The 20,490-nt window shown below is 30.9% G+C and overlaps 1 protein-coding gene, 1 long non-coding RNA gene and 1 pseudogene across 3 annotated transcripts; 2 read left to right on the top strand and 1 right to left on the bottom strand.

The window, feature by feature from the left end:
• The first annotated feature begins 130 nt into the window (after positions 1 to 130).
• LOC114394501 lies at positions 131 to 3,726 on the top strand. Its single transcript, XR_003662783.1, has 2 exons — positions 131 to 434; positions 3,363 to 3,726. It is a non-coding gene; the product is annotated as an uncharacterized LOC114394501 (long non-coding RNA).
• A 670-nt stretch (positions 3,727 to 4,396) lies between these two features.
• Positions 4,397 to 11,532, bottom strand: LOC114394490 (serine carboxypeptidase 24-like). Of its 2 annotated transcripts, XM_028356078.1 has the most exons (9): positions 11,101 to 11,531; positions 8,553 to 8,660; positions 8,252 to 8,347; positions 7,990 to 8,082; positions 7,814 to 7,896; positions 7,309 to 7,700; positions 7,071 to 7,166; positions 4,797 to 4,902; positions 4,397 to 4,727 (listed from the first exon to the last, which is right to left on the bottom strand). In XM_028356078.1, exons 1-9 carry the CDS (start codon positions 11,366 to 11,368, stop codon positions 4,584 to 4,586), a joined length of 1,386 nt encoding a protein of 461 aa, XP_028211879.1. In that variant the 5' UTR covers positions 11,369 to 11,531; the 3' UTR covers positions 4,397 to 4,583. The 2 variants fall into 2 exon arrangements, with proteins under 2 accessions (XP_028211879.1, XP_028211889.1); XM_028356088.1 differs by lacking the exon at positions 8,252 to 8,347 and having other exon boundaries at positions 11,101 to 11,532.
• A 2,328-nt stretch (positions 11,533 to 13,860) lies between these two features.
• Positions 13,861 to 17,716, top strand: LOC114376284 (annotated as a pseudogene).
• The last annotated feature ends 2,774 nt before the right edge of the window (positions 17,717 to 20,490 follow it).

The raw sequence follows: 20,490 nt of genomic DNA, 5'->3' as shown, positions 1-20,490 counted from the left end.
GCTAGAAATACATTTAAAAAAAAAACAGGGGAAAAATAGTCAACTATCGTATAACGCGGCAATTTGAGAGTGATAAGTGATAAACACAGGGACAGGCAATAATGAAACCAATTCGGAGGGATCACTTGTTTGTTACTTTACGATTGGTGAGATCTATGAGTAATCTAAAACAGAGATTACACACATTGGGTCACCGAGTTTTGAGTTTTCAGCCTCACTGTCCAATAAATAGAACCAAAATATCTCCATTATGTAATATAATACTGTGGTACTTTTCACCCTCCAAAATCCATCACCTCCCTCCATAATCAAAACCCATACTTTCAAGTTTCAACTCTTTTCCCCTCCGCATGGAAGCCAAATCCAAATCACAGGCACACTTTCTCTATCAACTGAGTGGGAAATGCTTTGCCCTCTATCATCATCTTCTCTCTGTAAGTCTCCCCTTCCATTAATTCATTTTTCTTCTGGTTGCTTCTAAGGTCAATAAAGTTGAAAACTTTTTCTCTATCATGTTGTATGGGATTGGATTGGGGACTGGAGGGAGGTGTTATTTGTAATATTAGTACCTTCTACCTGCATATGTTTTCTTCGTGTAAAGACCTTTCTCTTTGTTTGACTCTCTTAAAATTAAAATATCTTCTATAAACAGATTTATTATATGCTCGTGTCTAGCTCAGTAGGAAAGAGCGCAAGGCTTAAGCTAGTGTTTGTGGGTTCGGGCCCCACTGTGGGCGCATAAAATAAATACTAAAATTATGTTGTTGTTTTTTTAAAAAATTATTCTGGGTCAAAGCCAACTATCAATGCAAAAACATCCATTAAAGAAATTGAAATAATCATGTGTTGCCCGTAATTTGACTTCAAAGAAAATTCTGTTCGGGTGACTTCACAAAAAGGCATCAACAGTTTACAATTTACAAAAATGAGTCAATACTAGGAATATAGGTAACTCTGAAATAGTCTTAGATGAGTTTATTTATTTTAATTGTTAAATTTAACTTGTCATTAAGTTTTTCAACATTTATTACTATACAGGTCAAATTGATTTTATATAGTTTTGATTATTTATGCATCCAAGATACTTGTGTCCGTCTTCCTCCCAAAGGCACCCCTTTCTTTCAAGAGGATTCCCTAAGGTAACTCGCCTTGCATCAAATTATGCCTAGTATTCTCGTGTGCGGTGGTCACCCTTATGCAATAAGCTAATTTTTTAGGTTGAGATAAACTCAATTCTAGATTATAAGAATATTTCAGAGTTATCTATATTCCTGGTATTGACTTATCTTTGTAAATTGTAAACTGCTGATGTCTTTTTTTAAGTCACCCGAATAGAATTTTCTTAAAAGTCAAATCTTGGCTGAGAAAACTGACCTTAGTGTAGAGGTTTTTGTCTTGAAAATTGTGTATCAACTGTTCACTTAGAAAAATAAGCAGACCATTGATTGACTGAACTTTATTTCTATCATTTGTGAATTTTACTTTAGTTGGTTGATTGTCCTGTCTTCTCCCATGTTCTCTTGATCATCGGATATAGATTATTGATGTAGACCTCAAATAATGAGAGAAATAAGTCAACACAATAAAAAATTCTATCAAAGAGTAATAAGTAATGAAAATAAATTTTCTTAAACTTGTAAAAATATGGGAGAAGCACTAATAAAGTATAAAGCACAAAATTGATGAAAACAAAGACATAATTTGATTAACTTGAAAAACTCTTCAATGGAAAGGTAAAAACCACGGATCGTCTAGACTAAAGAAATAATTTCACTATGATCAATGAAAATACAAGAAAACCTTCAACAAGTGCACTAAAACCTGCTACAAATAATCAAATCAAAATAAACTCTCAAATTGGAACAATAGAAACAAGAAGATAAAACTCTAAAATATAAAACAGATAATACGAAACTCTTATCTCTCTCTACAAATATCTTTTTTCCGATTCAACCGTACAATTTGAAGTATCACGCGCTTAGAACCTACTGTCCAAGAATCAGCACGATCCAACGGTGAACGAATCCTCAGTTGCAATATAAAAATACTCTCCAGTGGGTATGCGAAAATCACGATGATTTTCCCTCTCTTTCTTTCTCTCTCTCAATGATGTGTAATTGCTTTCTCTTGGATGTTTGGGGGTGGTGGTGGTGACTTTTTTTGTGATTGGGGTTGTTGTATTTTTGGGCATGGTGGTTCGTGCTTTGAATTCAGGTTTAGAGTGGGGTTGTGACTGGGGTTGTTGTAATTTTGGAGGTGGTGGTGATGACCTTGTTGGTGATGATGAAGAAGAAGAAGACAGGTTGCTGTGAAAATGCAGAGGAATGCTGAAGAATGATTTTGTGATGCCAAAGGATAAAGGAAAACAAAGAAACAAAAAGATTCAAACTACGCGATAAAATAATGTCGTTTTTTACTTTAAAAAAATTATACATGTAATCATAGTCAGACAATAATCACACATGGCATGCCTGTATGGTCGATTAACGATCACGTAAGTAGATAATAGATTCTGACTAACGATAGGGACCTTGGACAAAACTTTTCAAATATTAGGGACTCGATCTGAAGAAAAAAATTATTAGAGACCAAACTCAAAAATTGAATATTTATCAAGGACCAAAAACATATTTAAGCCTTCATCTTTTTAAACCAACCTTTTATGTTTTTTCAACTGTATTAGTTGTGTAAAGGTTATGACTTAAGTGGTGTCGACAAAAAGTAACTTTTGAATCAAATACCTAATAAGATGTGTCAGATAAGTGTCAGTGTGTCAGTGTTAGAAACATGTCCGATATAACGACACTTCAAACAAAAGAGGTGTATGTGATTCATAGGTAGATTTAGATATTGGAAGTTAATTTGCCCTTTAGAGTTTTCCTTATAAAAGTTGTAAGACAGTTTTTATGTGCATCATCATCATCATATTCTTATATATATATATATATATCCTGTACATTAGATGGGGTATGTCTTATAACGTTATCATGGTTCGTTTTATGTTATGACTGTGGTGAAATAGGAGCAGACGTTTAAAAACATAAACAAACATGTAAAGATTATATATGCAAATTCCTTGATTCTTTCTGCTGCTTAGATAAAAAAAAAAATTCAAAAGAAATTGTCGGCTGAGACACCTAAATTTGGATAGTTTTATTCACTTTACAAAAGCATTCCACAGTTTTCCCTTTTGCTTTCAACTGGCAACTGACTTGCCTATAGTTCACGAAATTGAATATGTCAAAACTCAAAAGTATTGAGAGTTGGGGCGGATAACTGATATTTTTTATCAATCAAAGTATGGTCTTGAATGCACATCATAAATTGCAATTTGATACTATTAAACATGTTTTTGGTTGCAGAAACTTTCACTTTTACCATTGAACCATACAACGATGCACACAAGAAGGGTGTCCAGGTAAAAGTCTCAATATTCAAGAGGAAGATTGGAAATTAATTTGTGTAAGTGGTTATTGATATTGAAAAACAAGTTCCTGAATGCTGCCAGGGCTCAATAGGGTTGAAGACATGACAGTGAGATGAACCTCATTTTTGCGTACAAAACCCTGTCAGAAAGGCTTATTTCTCCTTTGACAGTGATTTTAATTTTGCAATCTTATTTATTCAAATTATGCACGGATAATTGGAAATAGTGGTGAACCTTCTTTTCTCCGTTTCTTTTGTCCTTGTCCTATTTTGTTTAGTGGGAAAAATCAATTCCATTTTTGTCTTTGTTAATTCGGGGCAAGTATAGATACATTTTGAAAAAGAAAAACCTTTAATGATGAAGTTTCTTCTTATTCTTTTTTCCCAAAAAGTTACTCTTTTAGTAAAGTCACTTATATATTTTTGCTTTTGGAAAATTTATCCAATTGATTTATTTTTTTATGCATTTTGAATTAAAAAAAATATTTTCTTACGTATAGCACAAATTACCCCAAGAAGAACTCGGGCCACATTTATCCTCTTTTTTCCCCTGTTCAAAACAGTTCTTTGATTTGTCTTTTATTTTTTATCAATGTGGTTTTTTTAGAAATGTTAAAAATACACTTTATAATTCACTTTTTTAAGCACATTATTATTAGTTAAAATTCATTAATAATTACAAAATTTTACAGGTTTTACTTATTTAATAAGTATCATTAATGATTTTATAATTTTTTATTATAAATTTTATCTAATATTAATAAAGAGTACGTTTGAGTGTAGTGTTTAATTAAAGCACACCTAAAAAAAAATTGCTCTAGACGAGGAAGCTACGGTGGCATTAGAATTCTTCCTCTAAATTTTGCACCCTCAATTTTTACAAATTACATAATTCAATTTGAAAAGAGGAATGTAAGAATGTAAGCAATAACTTTCAACATAGTTTTTTTTAATAGTACAAACTTTATTATAAATGTGAGACTTAATAAAAAGGAGTTCACATTATCCAATGAGATTCATGTTCATTTCATCAAATAATTAGTTGGAAAAAAAAAGAGGTTGTTACTAGAATTTCTCTATTTGAAAAATTGACACCCTAGCCGAAGGATATACTATTGATGAGTGTTGCAATTTGATTAACGTTAACGTGTTACATGTCAATATTTCGGGAGTTCATTTCCTGCCAAAAAAGACTTAAAAAGAATGTAAGCTCGCTTTGGCTGAAATAAAGGTACTTCATGGCCAGCTCCTCTTACTGTTGCAAAAGTTAGGCCATCATACACCTCTGTCCATCCACCAACCTAAAGTAACCACAAAACACATAAGCCTCAGTGTGAAATGGGTTTCAAATTTAATTAATAAATTAATACCTGTCCACCAGAGTACCATGGATACCAACGAGTTCTGGTCCTGAGGTTAAGGTGGTTGAGAGAAAACCTTGTGGCAGTAACTGGAACCACAGAATCTGTGTCCCCGCTGCATTATAGCAAAGCAAAATGATATTGAGTTTTTATTACACAGATATATAGTATCAAGTATCTGCATAATCTCATACAAGGAAAAAAATTTAAAAACAAATTACTAAGCTTCTTATTATGCTGCTATTCCCAAGAAAGATTTTGAGTTATGGGTCCCTAAGTTGTTATGAAGATGCTACACAAATAGGAGAATTGAGGTAGCATTTTTTGGATTGATTCTTTGAAATAAATCTAACTTAGATTGTTAGATCTTTTGTATATGTACATGTAGCTTATACACCTTGTCCATGCCGCTTTTGCTACAATCATATATATAATGCAACTTTACCTTTAAAAAAAAAACAAATAGGAGAATTTCTATGGTGATCCAAAAAATTGTGAGGGTTTTAATATTGTTGTTTTTTTAATCAATAAAATAGTCATATCATTTGTCTTTTCATTAATTAAATATTTTTTTTGTTTTTTCCAAATTAGTTCTTGACTAATTTAAATATTTTTAAAAATAAAAAATTACAACTATTTTAATTAAAAAATATGATTAAATATAAATTAGAGTGACGATTACCTTCAAGAAAAGTAGAATTGTGATTCTGTATTAATATCGGTGAAAGAGAGTAGGGTTCATACTTTTAAACTTATGTTCAATCAAATTTTTAAAATTTAAAATAGTTGTAATTTTAATTTAACAATAACTAATCAAGGACTAGTTTGAAAGAAAAACAAAAAATTCTATAATTAATGAGAAGATTTATGGCATAACAATTTTAATGGTTAAAAAAAAACAATACCAAAATTAATCCTCACAATTCTTTAGGACCCCATAGAAACTCTGAATACAAATAGTGAAGAATAAGTTTGAATTAGAGTAATTCTGGATTTTCATATAACGTACGAGTTATTTATTTGGTTGGGTTGATATTGAATGTGTTTTATATTTTTAGAATAAAGTTTGATGAACACTCCAAATCTCAATGTAACACTTAGAAAAAGAGAAAAAAATATAGGTATTATAGAATTTATGATATGATAGGAAAAAAGATAGAGAAAAGTGAAATGTGTTGATGGAGTGCTTAAAATAATGGTGGTATTTGTGTAATGGTAGTATTTGTGTATCATTACTCATACTTTTAAGACATTAATTATATTTATTTATTTTTTTTATAAAGTAGTAGGATGATTTAAAGGAAGATTTATATGAGAGAAATAATATACTATTACTCAAAAGTGATAAAAATCACCTAGTGTAATGAGCCTATTCCACTTGTAACATTTTTTTTATTCTTTTTTAAAAGCTAAGGGACTAACATTTCTCAAGTGAACAATTTCTTTCTCATTTTCTTTTTCGTGTCCTAATGAGAATTTTTGTAGTAATAGGACGTCGCCCAAGCCCTAACAATTAGTTAGAAAAAGGAGAGTTTTACAAAGCAAAGAGATTCCACTTTCGATAAACGGAGCTTCTGACGAGAAAGTAAAGAAAAATTCAACTAGGTTGTGACGACATATATAGGTCAATGACCCGTATGCTACTATAGTGAGTGAGACTGTGAGAGGCAACAATGACAAATAAGACGAAGTTGATGAGCTCAATGGTAATTATTAGGACTTATAATTTTTGAAAACGAACGAGAAAAGCATGCTAGCTGTTAGGTAAACTAAAAGTAATCCCCGTCGTGTGTGTCTAGTGCAATATAGGAGGCTTTTCTAAAGTCTAAAAATTAAACATGTTAGTTTCTCACCATTTTGTCAAACCAAACCTTAGTAGATAAAAAAAAGCTAAAAAAAATTAACCTGGCCTTTTTTATATTTAGGATTAATGAAATGCTTGCCTGCTAAACACGTCATTTTACCCAATAAATAGTCAACCCCTCGGTCAACGGGTGATCGTGGATGATTATATGATAAGTAATTAAGTACGACCTTCAAAATATGAGGTTTTAAATCAATAATAAATGTGTCCTGACTTTTTTATTTTATATATTTAAGAATCAAATAAAAGAAATCATGCTAAAACATTTGAAGTTTTCTACTGAATTTCATTCTAGTTTTGAAAGTGAAGAGGATACTTTAATAAAATATATATGATAAAATTTGAAATATTTTTTTATTTTTTGATTAACGATTATAATTAATTAACTGTTTTTGCATGTAAAGAAACGATTTAAATACCTGAAAACCCATATTCTTAATCCAGCGGCAATTAACTCTTTGTATATGGGCAACACAGAAATTTCAGAATCCTTCCAATTTTTCAGGAGCACATCACTGTCCAATAAACCAAGCCATGTGTTAAAACTTGTCATTTCATAGAATTTAGAAGAATTGGATTTTGATTTTAAGTTGTAAATTAAAGCACAGTGTTTTTGTTTATCTTTTCTAAACAGTATAACATAGTGAAAAACCAAACCTGCAAGCAGTCCATTTGTAAGGAATGTTGGTAACGTTCGCATGCATTGCTATCTGCACTTCTGGAAGGTTATAGTATTTCTCTGCATAATTTTCAGTACACGGATCATACCCAGAAATCAGATGAAGATTCTTGAATCGCATGTGCCTCACGGTATTGTTTTGTGATGTTGTGCACGTAGGAGTATAAATGCTGTACTGGTCTATATTTCCAAATTCATAGTTAACCGCATAACTATAAACATCATCACATTTTTTAGATGTTTCTTCTGCTGTGAAATTGCAGTATTTGAGGATAGATTTGTATGACTGATCAGATATCATAGAATGGCTCCACCAATATGTGACAGTTCCAATCCCATCATTGTAGCTATCAGTCACAGCATTTCCCACCTTAGGTAGTTTTCATATTGCAAACACAAAGCAAATATTACTTACATGTACAGAAAAGTTATGTAATTTTGATCCTTAGGTAGAGTATATTTGAGTTAAGAGAATTAACTTACAATGAACCCTTTGAGATTAATAATTTGAGGATTCTTTTTATTATAATCATGAATTTTCTTAGCCAACTGGGGGACGTAGTGCCCTATAAACATAAAATAATAACTCAAAACGTCAGCTTAAATTTTACAAAAATTAATTAGAAGTTTCTAGTGTTGTTACTAGCTAGTGCAAGTACCTGCATAGCTCTCTCCAGCAATGTAAAACTCCCTATATTTATATTGTGGAAATCTTGACATCCATCTAATTACAAAAATCAGTGCATCCTGAGCTGTGTGACAAATTCGGAATTCTCATGGTAATTAGTGATATAGAACAAGGGTAGTTATGAAAATGGATATATATATATATATATATATATATATATGCTCGTGCTGTGACAAATGACAATTAAATTAACTTCAACAATGCTTCAGAATCATATATATATATATATATACCTGTCCTTTTGTCCCCTGAAGTTTTGAGATCAGAGCTGGTATTTGTGTATGAGAAGCCAACACCAGCAGGCGATTCAAGAAAGAGGACATTTGCTTCTGAAAACCAATTTGAAAAAAGAAAGAAAATTGTGTTTATATTGTCATTCTGAAAGGTGGGTGACATAATGGTGAAAAATCGAGAAAGCTTAATAAAACACTTATAAGTTATACTATTTATCATTGTGTGACATATATTTAACTCCCGCTAAAAATATTCTTATAACTTAAAAAATAAAGTAATTAAGAGAAAACATAATATTACCTCTGTTCCATGCATATTTGTTGAGATATAGAGAAGAGCCAGTTTTGTTTATACGAAACGGCCCAATTTCCTCTGATGCCCCGTATGCTACCGATGAGCATCCTGGCCCTGAACCAGGAAACACAAAAATTATCATGTCACTGTGATTTAAGGGTTTTTTTTTATTTTTTATTTTTAATTACATTGGCATGCCAGTTTTATCTTTCTAATGATCTCTTTTCAAAATAATATATGCAATTATACTGATGTCCTTTTCGGTATGTGACTATAGGAGTTTATTTACATAAAGTAATCTTGCTTCAATTTTAAATGTTTATTTAATAAAAAAATTCTAAATATTTAACACAATTATATATTTAATCAATATATAAACTTGATATTATTGATTAATTTAAAATAATCTCGTACACACCCGTTGATTCACACTAATTGATTCAGGCTATGGTTGCATAGTATATGAATGTGGGACACCTTACAAATCATGTCTTCTATTCTAAGTAACTAACTAGTATTAGTATAACACCTACAACTATCCACTAAGCCATAAAATTTTTGGCCTTAAATTTCAACCACTACAAACTTTTTGGTTTGTTCTGGTTAGTCTAAAGTCTAATAAAGTTTCAGATGGGTGTGTTGTTAAAGATACCAAACTTTCTGGTCCCAAAATTTGAACAGGACCACATTGGCATTTTGCGGCATGACCATGTCTTTGACTTTCTTTTGAATTTTTATTTTTGTCAGATATGATTATATTGATACTGCCTTTTAATTACTTTAAGGTTTTTGTTTTAATTAAAATTTTAGATCGAATCTTAGAAATATTAATAAAATAAGAAGTACTAACACTTTTGTGCATCCTGACAAATATTTCATGTATTGCACATATTAATTTGTAAATACAAGTAAAATGTAAAAAAGTAATTTTAAAAAATATTAAAGTAGAAGTTGTTAAAAATATAAACTAAACACATGTGTAAAATATTTAAGTAAAACTTACCCAAAAAAAAGAGAATAATGAGAAAATAAGCATCTTTTTGAAGGGACAAAATGGAAAGGTTAATTAGTTCACTATGGGTTGCGTTGCTGTTGTTTCTGTTTGTTTTTCTCCCTAGAAAACAAAGAGGGAACAAAAAGAAGGTGAGTAAGAAGGGTTTTGTTTTTGTTTGTTTTTCTTCGGTTAAGAATGGAATAGGTTCTTCCAAGAAGGGAATAAATGTCAGAAATGGAAGGAATAAGGCACAAAAAAATACAGACAGAGAAAGATCACGAGGACACACATGGGTCACCCTAGTTTTTTTTTTCTTCTTTTTGCTCTCTTTTTTTCTTTCTTTCTATTTTCTCCATTTGTGAAGAAAAACTTACGTTTTAATAGCTAGTTGTCAATTTTTCTTCCTCAGAATCAGTGGTACAATACAACTCACTATGTGTTAGCAGTAAAGTGAGGAAACAGTGCACATTAAGTCAAGTGCTCAGAGAGGTAGATGGGGCGCGTTAATACATAGGTCCTTGTAGATAGGGTTGGTCATTTCAGGGAATAGAATGGTCAACACTCAACGTGTGCAATAGTTTAAGGGCTTCCCTTGCTTAATGCTTCAGCAAGCACAAAGTCACGGAGACAAACCATCAAGATTTTGAAAATATAGTGTTTCATTCAAGGAAAAATTTACTTGAAAAACTTAATGCATATACCAAAATTTATTTTTCAAAATCCTTATTTTATTACGAAATAATTTAATTTCAGTCAACTTAGTTGTATTAACGAATTTTATTAGGAAGTGACTGTTGCTCTTACTATGCTTTCTTTTTCGAATTAACCATTGCCAATGAGAATAACAAATGTTCAATACTCTTTCCTTTTTCCCTCGTTAATTTTGGTAGGAAGAGCTAGCTGTTATGCTGTTTTGGCACTTTTATGATTCCTAGCTAGTGCATGCAATGCAATTCATCTTTATACTTCCAAAGCCTTTTGAGGATGCACGGAACCTTTTCCTAACTCCTAAGCACTTAAAAATTAACAGCAATAACTGTATTTAGATTGACTGCATGAGTATCTTTCTGCGTTAATATATATGGACAAAATTTATATACAGTTCCGTAGGTGTTGTTTGTATTATTTCCTTTCAGAACTAAAGTTTTATATCAATAATTTGTATAATAAAAGTTTGCATAATGAAAGATCATGCCAGCTGAAAATCAATTCTTATTAGAGAATCATCTAAGGAACTGATGTTCAACCTTTTCACTTCTACTCGATGTGGGACTTCACCTCACACTTGTAACCCAAGATATATATGATTCATCAAACACTAGTAGGGAAAAAATAAAAGTCATGAAACTCACAAAGGCAATGGAATGAAGTTAGTATATAAGGTAGAAGGTGAGGAGTGAAAGCTCTCTCTACTCTGTAGCTCTCAATATATATGTAGACATGAAATTACATTATATCTAAAGCCTTTGTTTTTTGTTTTTTTTTTTGAGCTTCTCTACTGCAGAGAAGCTCTAATTAAAAAGCACTTATTTTTTTATCCAAACAGAATTATAGACTAACCTCCGTTGAGCCAGAGAACAAGAGGTTTATTCTGCGGGGAAGTGGGGGATTCAGTGAACCAGTAGAAGAGTGATCGGCCATGTTGCTCGTTCACAGTGACATAACCGGAGAACTGAGAGAATGCCACACGTGGCTGCCCCGGCAGCGCCGAGATTCGATCTTGCTCTTGCTCTTTTGGCACAGCAGCAGCAAGAATATTAATGGATGAAAATGCAAAGATTAATAAGCACAGGAACAAGATATGTGCCTTGCTTTGGAATGCCATCATTAATTGCACTCTTAATTAATTTCGGGCTCAAGGGCCAGTAGAATATATAATGTGTTTATGTTATCCCTCCCTCTAAGGACTAAAAGTCTAAATTAAAACTGTGTTGTTTGTACGAGATCTATAGAGAGAGAGATGAGAGGGTGGTAGCTATAGCTGGAATTATATGCAAGACAGCTTATATATATATATATATATATATATATATATATATATATATATATATATATATATATATATATGATCATGGAACTGTTGAGGATGTTGATGTCTCAATTATAAGGTACTCATAGGGTGGACTCGGCTATGTTATTGCAATACTACAGACAACTTGCATGCCAAGTTGGATATGAAGAGAGAGAGAGAGATGATTCTACAAGGCATGACTGTAACTTTGATCAGATACCTCATGCCCGATGAGAACAAAGAAAGCAAACATCCACATTATGCATTGCTTTCTCCGTCCCTCCCTCTTTATTTCAGTCTCAAATCATGTCTGACCAGTCACTCACAATTTCAATTGAAATAATGGCCATCAATATCATACATATGTTTTAGTTATATTATTACTTCATCTTTTTTAATTGGGTTGCGCTAGCTGCAGAGAAATTTTTATACGGTATTTTAAATTGATGAAAATTGTTAAACACACACACACATATATATATATATATATATATATATATATATGCATATAATTTTTTTTTCAAAACAAATTAATTAAACTAAATGTGATAGACATTACTCATGTGAAACAAGACAAAGCACGTCTTTAAATTGTTGATGAAAATTGCTAAAAAGACGTCGGGCACTCTTTTTTGATGTACGTATAATGTGGTTAGTTAGTTAATTGAGAGTAATTTTTTTCTTCCTTCTCCCTTTTTCTTTCGGGGCTAATAATTTGGAAGCATGCATGTGCAATGATCTATCCAACTTACCCGGCTATGCCTGGCCTTGTATTTGACTCAAATATTAAAAAACAACACTAAAAGCTAGAGACAGCACACTAGTCGATCCTTAATATTAGCATTATTCGGTCAAACTAAATGGTAGTTGCTTCATTCATATGCACATATTAAGTTTCATTTTGACTTCAATCAAATAAATTAAAAACTTGGATTGGAAGATTACGTAACATGAGGTAGCTTAGCATTGTCGGTATATTCAGCTTCAACCCTCCTCAAGCCAGCTAACTAATGCATATATTATTGTCTTGAATCAATTAATTTCAATTCAATATTGCTATATGAAAAAAAAATGTACCGTGAGATTATTAATTTTTGTTCTCTCTTTTAAATTTGATGCGTATTTTATAGTACTATATACGCGTATATATAAAAAACAATGAAAAGTATTATATATATATATATATATATATATATATGTAGTATATTCTTCCCTAGGTAGCTCGCTTGTGGTCATAATTAGAAGGAAAAAGAGGCACAGCGAGACGTGCGTGGGGTTGCATCAATATCTTGTGACCTTTAATGGACGAAGGGTTTTGATTCCTTGACATATAAGACAGGGGTTGCAGCCGCCCCATCCCATTCCCAACCATTAATTTGAGGGCTCACAAGAAAACGCTAGTTCTTGTCGCCTCATTTTTGTTGGAGAGTTAAATTGCTGATGCTGTAAGAATCAGAAATGGTGCAAAGTCGAAGACACAATTATTTTCTGAAAGAAGAAATTCCAGAAACCCATCGTGCATTTAATACAAAATATGAGGCAAATCAATTTTACCATTCACTTCTCATGAAAATTATGCGTGCTTAAAAAGGCTATCAACAGTGATCACTAGCTAATTACGTGTTAATTAATTAACTGATACATAAGTCTTCCAGTTATCAGATGCTATCAACGAGAAATAATTTAATTTCAAAAAAGTGTTATTCGTTTTGGAGGAGTTCTGTCAAAGATGAGTTTATTTCTTGCTTTCATCATAGGTTACAAGAAGAATTATTTTGTTTCTAGGCTTGCATGTGACTTGATCTTATATATGTAAATTAAGGTTCATAAATCATAATAACTTGCTATCTAGAGCCAACACATGGGTCATGTGAATTTAACAGCAAAACCGAATTTCTTCATGAAGCATATGGCTGCCATATTAGAAATACATTACTTTTAGTTAGTTACTTTTCCATTATTCAGTACATATTGTAAGCAGTATATTAATTAGAAATAAAACAATTTTTTTCTGACTCTATCAGCTCAATATTTGAAAGTAATGTGGATGTAAAAATGAATACAACTGAACTAAAAGAATACATTGATACACCCATGTATATAAGAAATAAAACAGATTTTTTCTCTGACTCTATCAGCTCAATATTTAAAAGTAATGTGGATGTAAAAATGCATACAACTGAACTGAAAGAATACATTGATACACCTATATATACTGCTTAGAATATGTACTGAATAATGGAAAAGTAACTTAACCAAAAGTAACCCTTTAAAACAAAACCAACAAAAAGTAATGATTTATTTCTAATATGTCAGGCAAAGTGTAATAGAAGAGCACATGGCAAACCTTTCCATTGTGGTTCAAGGACAAGGAGAGGCTGAAAGCTTAAGAGAACTCTGGTAAACAGGCACTGCGGTATTATGGTAACAAAGGAGGCAATACTAAAGATATTCACACATTAAATATATAATTATATTAAATACTAGAAAAATCTATTGCTTAAAATTTTTTATTTAGTTCGAATAAATTTGTCTCTCGTAAAAATAAGAAATATATATGTGGTCTATAAATAAAATAAGACCCAATATATTTTATACGGCATGACATATGCATTAATTTTTCGTTAATGCGAGTATTTATAAATATAAATTAAAAGTAATAAAAATTATTTTAATAATATCTAAAGAAAAAAATTGTTTTGATTAAATAATCAATTAAAAAATTCATTTACATGGAAGAATATACAACGTACTAGCTAGTACGTTCGCAATGTTTTTTTTAAGCAATACGTTAGCATTGTTTCGAACTAATTACTCACTACTACAGATCTAAGATTTTTTTTTTTAGCTGATATTAACGTACATATATAGATCCAAAAATAAGCGTTTGGTACAAGGAAAAAAAATATTTGGTGCATGAGAATCATCATTCATGTGAATTATGAATTTCAAGAAACACTAAATTTGTTTAATTGGTCATAAATATTTTCATAAGGTTGCTGAAAATAAAAAATAATGTAATATTTTTTTACTATAAATAATCCTTAATTATTTATCATTTTAACGTGATATTTTTATGAGAAATGATAAAGATATTTTAACTAATTACATTAAGAGTGTTGGAACACTATTATACATATAATTTTTACTAATATTTTTTTATTTAACATTAAAAAAATTAAAAAATGTTGTTAAAAACTTATAGTAATATTTAAAAAATGTCGTGAAAAATTTTAGTGACATTTTTACTAAGTATTAAACAAAAAAATGTTGTTATAGATTATACTTGTAATAATAAAAAGAAAATGTTAAAAAAATGTCGATAACATTTTTTAAATTTTTTAAATTTATTTTTTTAACTAGAGAGGGTTAAATTCCTGTTATGAGAAACACTAAAACTATTCCTGAAATCATTATTTCTCGGGGATATTATTTAAAAAAAAAATAAAAATAAATCAAATATGAGAAACAAACTTTCTGGGCATCAAATTCTTAAGAAACTTATAGTTTTGTTGTAGCCAATGTTAATGCTAAGCATAGTGGTGGTATTGGGAAAGAGAATGAGAGTTCCCATGTTGGGGCTTTTGATGTAAGTAGGCTTCAGAAGCTTAAAGGAAAAAAGGGGAATGGGAAGAAGAAAGATGCCCTTGTTGTTGCTGCTGCTGCCATGGAAGAGCCGAAGAAGGTTGATAAGCGATCACGTGGTACACTACTTATGTAATCAATTTCGTTGAATTGGAACCTTATTGATATTTTTTCTGCTGTTATTATGCATCATTCGTGGTGATATCCTTTAGATACACATTCATCATCAAGATGCCACAGTAATTGAACTTGTCCTGTTGTTAGGAAATTTAGGAAAGGAGTTGGAGTTGGGGACATAAATTGATAGGGGGAAAGGATAAAGGAGTCAAATAAATTAATTTCCATTTTGTTAATCTAGGGATGCTGCCCCCTCTTTCCATTTTCCTTTTGCTGGTATCTACTGACTACTGGTTTGAAGCTTATTGTGTTGTTTTGATGTAAATAACTTGCACCTGCTACATTGCTTGGCCAATTGAAAAACATTCAAGTTTATAACTTTCTACTTTGCAAATTCCATCATTGAACTGAAATGGCTGATGATAATAATCCTGTACATCCTTGTGCTCAGTATTGCAGGAAAGGCCAATTTGGAGAAGTCAGACTTGGAACCGGCTCTGAAAGCTCTGAAGGACAGGCTCATGACCAAGAATGTGGTATGCATTTATCCTCAACAGAATTAATATCTAAATGATTATCCATTGGCTGCTTTTTCCTATTATCAAGATTGCTAATTTTGCTTACATTCTTTGTCTCTTGTAGGCCGAGGAAATAGCTGAGAAACTATGTGAGTCTTGAAGGCAAAAAGCTAGCTTCATTTACAAGGATATCTTCAACAGTGCATGTTTGTTCCTATCCTTTGACCTATCAACACATTTGATTCTGGCTTTTTTCTTATATTTATGCTTCCATAACATTCATACTAATATGGTTCAAAAAATGAATGCAGACAGCAATGGAAGAAGCACTTGTTCCTATTTTAACCCCTAGGCGTTCTATTGACATATTGAGGGATGTGTATGCTGCCAAGGAGCAAAGGAAACCGTATGTTGTTGTGTTTGTTGGAGTTGGAAAATCTACTAATCTAGCTAAGGTAAAGAAAAATCATATTATTTTCTCCTATTTATTTAAAATTCTGCATGTTGGGCTTGCATTTTAACCAGCCGGAGATATTCTATTTTATTTGTAACTGTGTAGGTTGCTTACTGGCTTCTGCAACACAACATTAGTGTCATGATGGCTGCTTGTGATACATTTCGATCGGGAGCTGTTGAGCAGCTGCGGACCCATGCACGTAGACTTCAGGTTTATATTGATTTTTCTACTTAAAAATTAATGCATGTACATATATGTGTGTACTTCATATCATAATCAGTTATTGGAAGCATGTAGTCTTATAATTTCCCTTTCCAGATTCCTATATTTGAGAAGGGTTATGAAAAAGATCCTGCCATTGTAGCAAAAGAAGCAATTCAGGAAGCTTCGCGCAATGGTTCAGATGTGGTTCTAGTTGATACAGCTGGCTGTATGCAGGTAACTATTGTAGCTATTGTTATATTCAAGAGCTTAATGATTTTATGAGAATGTAAAAAGTACTAGGGAACTCCTATGATTTGTTATCTCAGTTTATAGTCTTTGCATTTACTTCCCTATTATGAACTTTGTATTTATTTTATGCATATTGGAATAGAGGCCCATTCTTGTTTCAGATTGAATGGTTTTGGCTATATTTTTGGATACCAATGATGATATTTACTTCGATGCTTTTACTTGTTCATTTGACATGACACTGCTGGTTTTCAGGATAATGAACCATTGATGAGAGCACTGTCAAAGCTCGTCTACCTCAACAATCCTGACCTTATCTTATTTGTTGGAGAAGCACTGGTTGGTAATGATGCAGTTGATCAGCTTGCGAAATTCAACCAGGCTTGGTTCTACATACTAGATATTTTTGTCCAACTACAATTTTGTTTTTGTCTCAGTTTTTCCTATATCTCAGTTATTCAACCCAGAAATTAGCCGACCTCTCAACATCTCCCACACCCAGATTGATAGATGGGATCTTGCTCACCAAGTTTGACACTATTGATGATAAGGTATGTGAGTTAAAAAATTGCAAGAAAGTTCAAGCATTTCAATCTTCTTGAATAGTTACCTCGCCTAGTAGGAGGATAAGGCTTTGTTGTTGCTGGAGCTGCACTTTCAATGGTTTACGTATCTGGAGCTCCAGTAATGTTTGTGGGCTGCGGACAGTCCTATACTGACCTCAAGAAACTCAACGCCAAGTCGATTGCGAAGACTCTCCTTAAATGAGGGAACAACATAAACCCGTCATGAATGTTTCTGTTTGATGAGGAACTTGATTATCCCCGTAGATCCCCATTACATCGTAAGACAAAACATTGGACGCAAATTGGTTTGTTTAATTTATATGGGAGGTAAATAGTCATTTTGAAAGATGAAAATATAAAATGTAGTCCCTAAGTATAAAAAGTGTAACAAATATATTCGATCGTTAACTTCTCTCCATCACCGTTAATAAAATAGTCTACGTGGCACGGGAGATGAATTTGTCACTGAAATGATTGTCAACGTGAATTGTCAGCATAAGAGCATATTTGTCATAATATTTTTTTTTTTACTTTTCGTCTTCTCACTTCGCTGATAAATACGTTTCTAAAAAATGAAAATACAAAATTTAATTCTTGAAAGTATAAAAAGTGTGATAAATATATCTGAACGTTAATAATAAATTGTATGGGAGATAAGGTAGGGAAAAAGGATTAAAAAAATAGTAAAATACAACTTAAGAATTGAATTTTTCTACTTTGATTATTTATTTATTTATCCATCTATTAAATTGTTAATTAGTTTTTTAATTAATCAATATAACTATTTATTTTTCAAAATAAAATAAATTTCTTTAGTTTTATGATATCATAAAATGAAAGTTTTTTATTTCTTGAAATTTTTTATTTTTTTAATTAATTATTAATTTTTATTACTTACTCTGTCACAATATGTCAGATAAAATGCAATATGCCAGATCGAATACAAGATCGCTGTAGCCCTTGAATCAGCGAGAGATACAACTTTACGTCGCAAAGACAAATAATAAACCTATGTACTAGTTTGAGCATTATTATATGTTTTTATTTAAATTTATTTGGATTTTTTATTTGTTAATAATTATTTTCATTTCATTTATATTATGTATAATAAGTATTGTCTCAAGTGGAAGCATATAAGGTTTATCCAAGAGATTCTTTCATATTTGAGGTATATATATACATTTTATTGATTAAAAAAATTATAATTCCATTTAGTTTTATCTAGTTTAAATTTTGTGAGACTTTTTTTTATAAAAAAATAGTCGATTAAATTCTTTTTTTAAAATAAATAAATAAATTTGGTCCTGCGATCGGTTGTGTTTTTTCTACTCAAAACTCTCGACATATTATTTTCAATCTAAATATAAGGATACTTAAGTTGGAATTGAGATATGAAATAATTTTAAAGATTAAAAGTGAAAAATTTAATAGAAATTTGATAAAATTATAAGATATAAGATAAAAAAAATTTAACAACAAAGATTAAGGTTTGACAATGAAATCAAAATAATAAAAAAAATATATTAAAAGGAAATTAAAAAAACATATTACCTAAGTACTAAACAAATAGGAACAGTAAATTACAAACACATAATAATAATAATAATTAGTCACAATCTATCATTAACGTCTTGGATATATTTGTCACACTTTTTATACTTTTTAGGAATAAATTTTGTATTTTTCTTTTAGGAACTTATTTGTTAGCAGAGTGGAAAGACAAAAAATAAACAAAAATATTATAAAAAATATACCTCTATGCACAATTCACCAATGGTTTCAGGGACAAATTTATTCTGTGTCAGTAAACTATTTCATTAATGATGACGAAAAGTTAACTGTTAAATATATTTATTGTACTTTTTACATTTTCAGGAATTAAATTTTATATTTTCATCTTTTAAAAGATGCATTTATTAACGAATCAGGCTTAAAAAAATTTTCTCTCTTCACCATGAGAATAACGCGGAAGGTGTAACTCTATCCAGTGTAGTACATTTAATTTTCCTCACCTTAATAAGTGAATAATCCATGCGAATCGTTCAAATATTTATTGCGACAAATGCATAGATATCGTGATTCTCAGTTATATGATTTTCCACAACTAGGGACTAAAAGATATGACGATTACAACATGATTTGAAGTATCTGTAACTCCAAATTTTGTTTGATTGACGTGAATTCATTTTCGGTACTTAAATAAAAAAAAGTTAAACTACCACTCATTGGTATGATATCACATCGAATGTGATTAATCGATGCCCGCGGCTATAAGCATTGAATTTTAAATTGCGGACAAGATGGATATCTTGTTAATTTTTGGATATAAGTATCACGGTTATTTGATTCAACATCCATCCTTAATATTTGGTCAAAATTTTGGCCTTTTTTGTGGTAACTTATTGCTCATCACAAAATGAGTTTAATTGAAAGGGGAATTTAAGCCTAACTAAACCTCAAAAGCTAGTTTAAGGGATGAGGCTTGTCTTTTAATTATATATATTCTAGTCTGGTTTCATTTTTAGTCAATGTGGGACTTCGATTTTTCCCAACATACCCCTTCACGTCCCGCACTTCTTAAACTTTCCCTGAATAACAATAGCCAATGATCCTTATTTTTATTAATCTTGAATATGAGATTTGAGTTTTTTCCAATACACCGTCTCACACTCATTATTTCTTAGGTTTTTTTGGTGCGTGAATAACAATGACGGTAGTCCTTTGGATTACTTGAAAATGTTCGGATACCATTTTAAAATCTTAAAATATGAGTTTAGATTTAACTCAACCCCAAAAAATAATTCAGGAGGTGAAAATTATCCCTCACTTTTATATATATATATATATATATATATATATATATATTCTAATTTAACTTTTTTAATTGATATATGTCGGTTAGATTTTTTCCCTTGTTAGCCTTTGAAATCAGAGTTCTTTGCAATTAATTTTTAACTGCAATGAATTAACCACTAATTTTTTATACGTTGTAAATTCAAAAAAATTGAATGCTGAAAGCATAATTGCACGTCTTATTATTAAAACGGTGATTGATTGTTTGTTCTGTTTCTTGATCTTGCTTCAAGTTTTTTTTCTGACTGAAAGGGGCATGATCTAGCTCCAAGTTATTATAGTGTGATAGTGCCCAATTTGTCGTTATTAAGATTAAAATACAGTCAGTGTGTAAATTCTTTTACACTAATGAATAATTAGAAATTACCAGCTTCTATTTAGTAGTTAATA

This window comes from Glycine soja, chromosome 2, assembly GCF_004193775.1.
Source record: "Glycine soja cultivar W05 chromosome 2, ASM419377v2, whole genome shotgun sequence".
Classification (NCBI taxonomy): domain Eukaryota; kingdom Viridiplantae; phylum Streptophyta; class Magnoliopsida; order Fabales; family Fabaceae; genus Glycine; species Glycine soja.
This window is presented reverse-complemented; position numbering and strand designations above follow the sequence as displayed.

Coding starts and splice junctions, on each gene's coding strand:
- LOC114394490 (XM_028356078.1), bottom strand. CDS start 11,368: ATGATGGCATTCCAAAGCAAGGCACATATCTTGTTCCTGTGCTTATTA. Junction 7,701..7,813: donor TTAATCTCAAAGGGTTCATT/GTAAGTTAATTC, acceptor AAACTACCTAAG/GTGGGAAATGCTGTGACTGA. Junction 7,167..7,308: donor TACAAATGGACTGCTTGCAG/GTTTGGTTTTTC, acceptor TTTATTGGACAG/TGATGTGCTCCTGAAAAATT.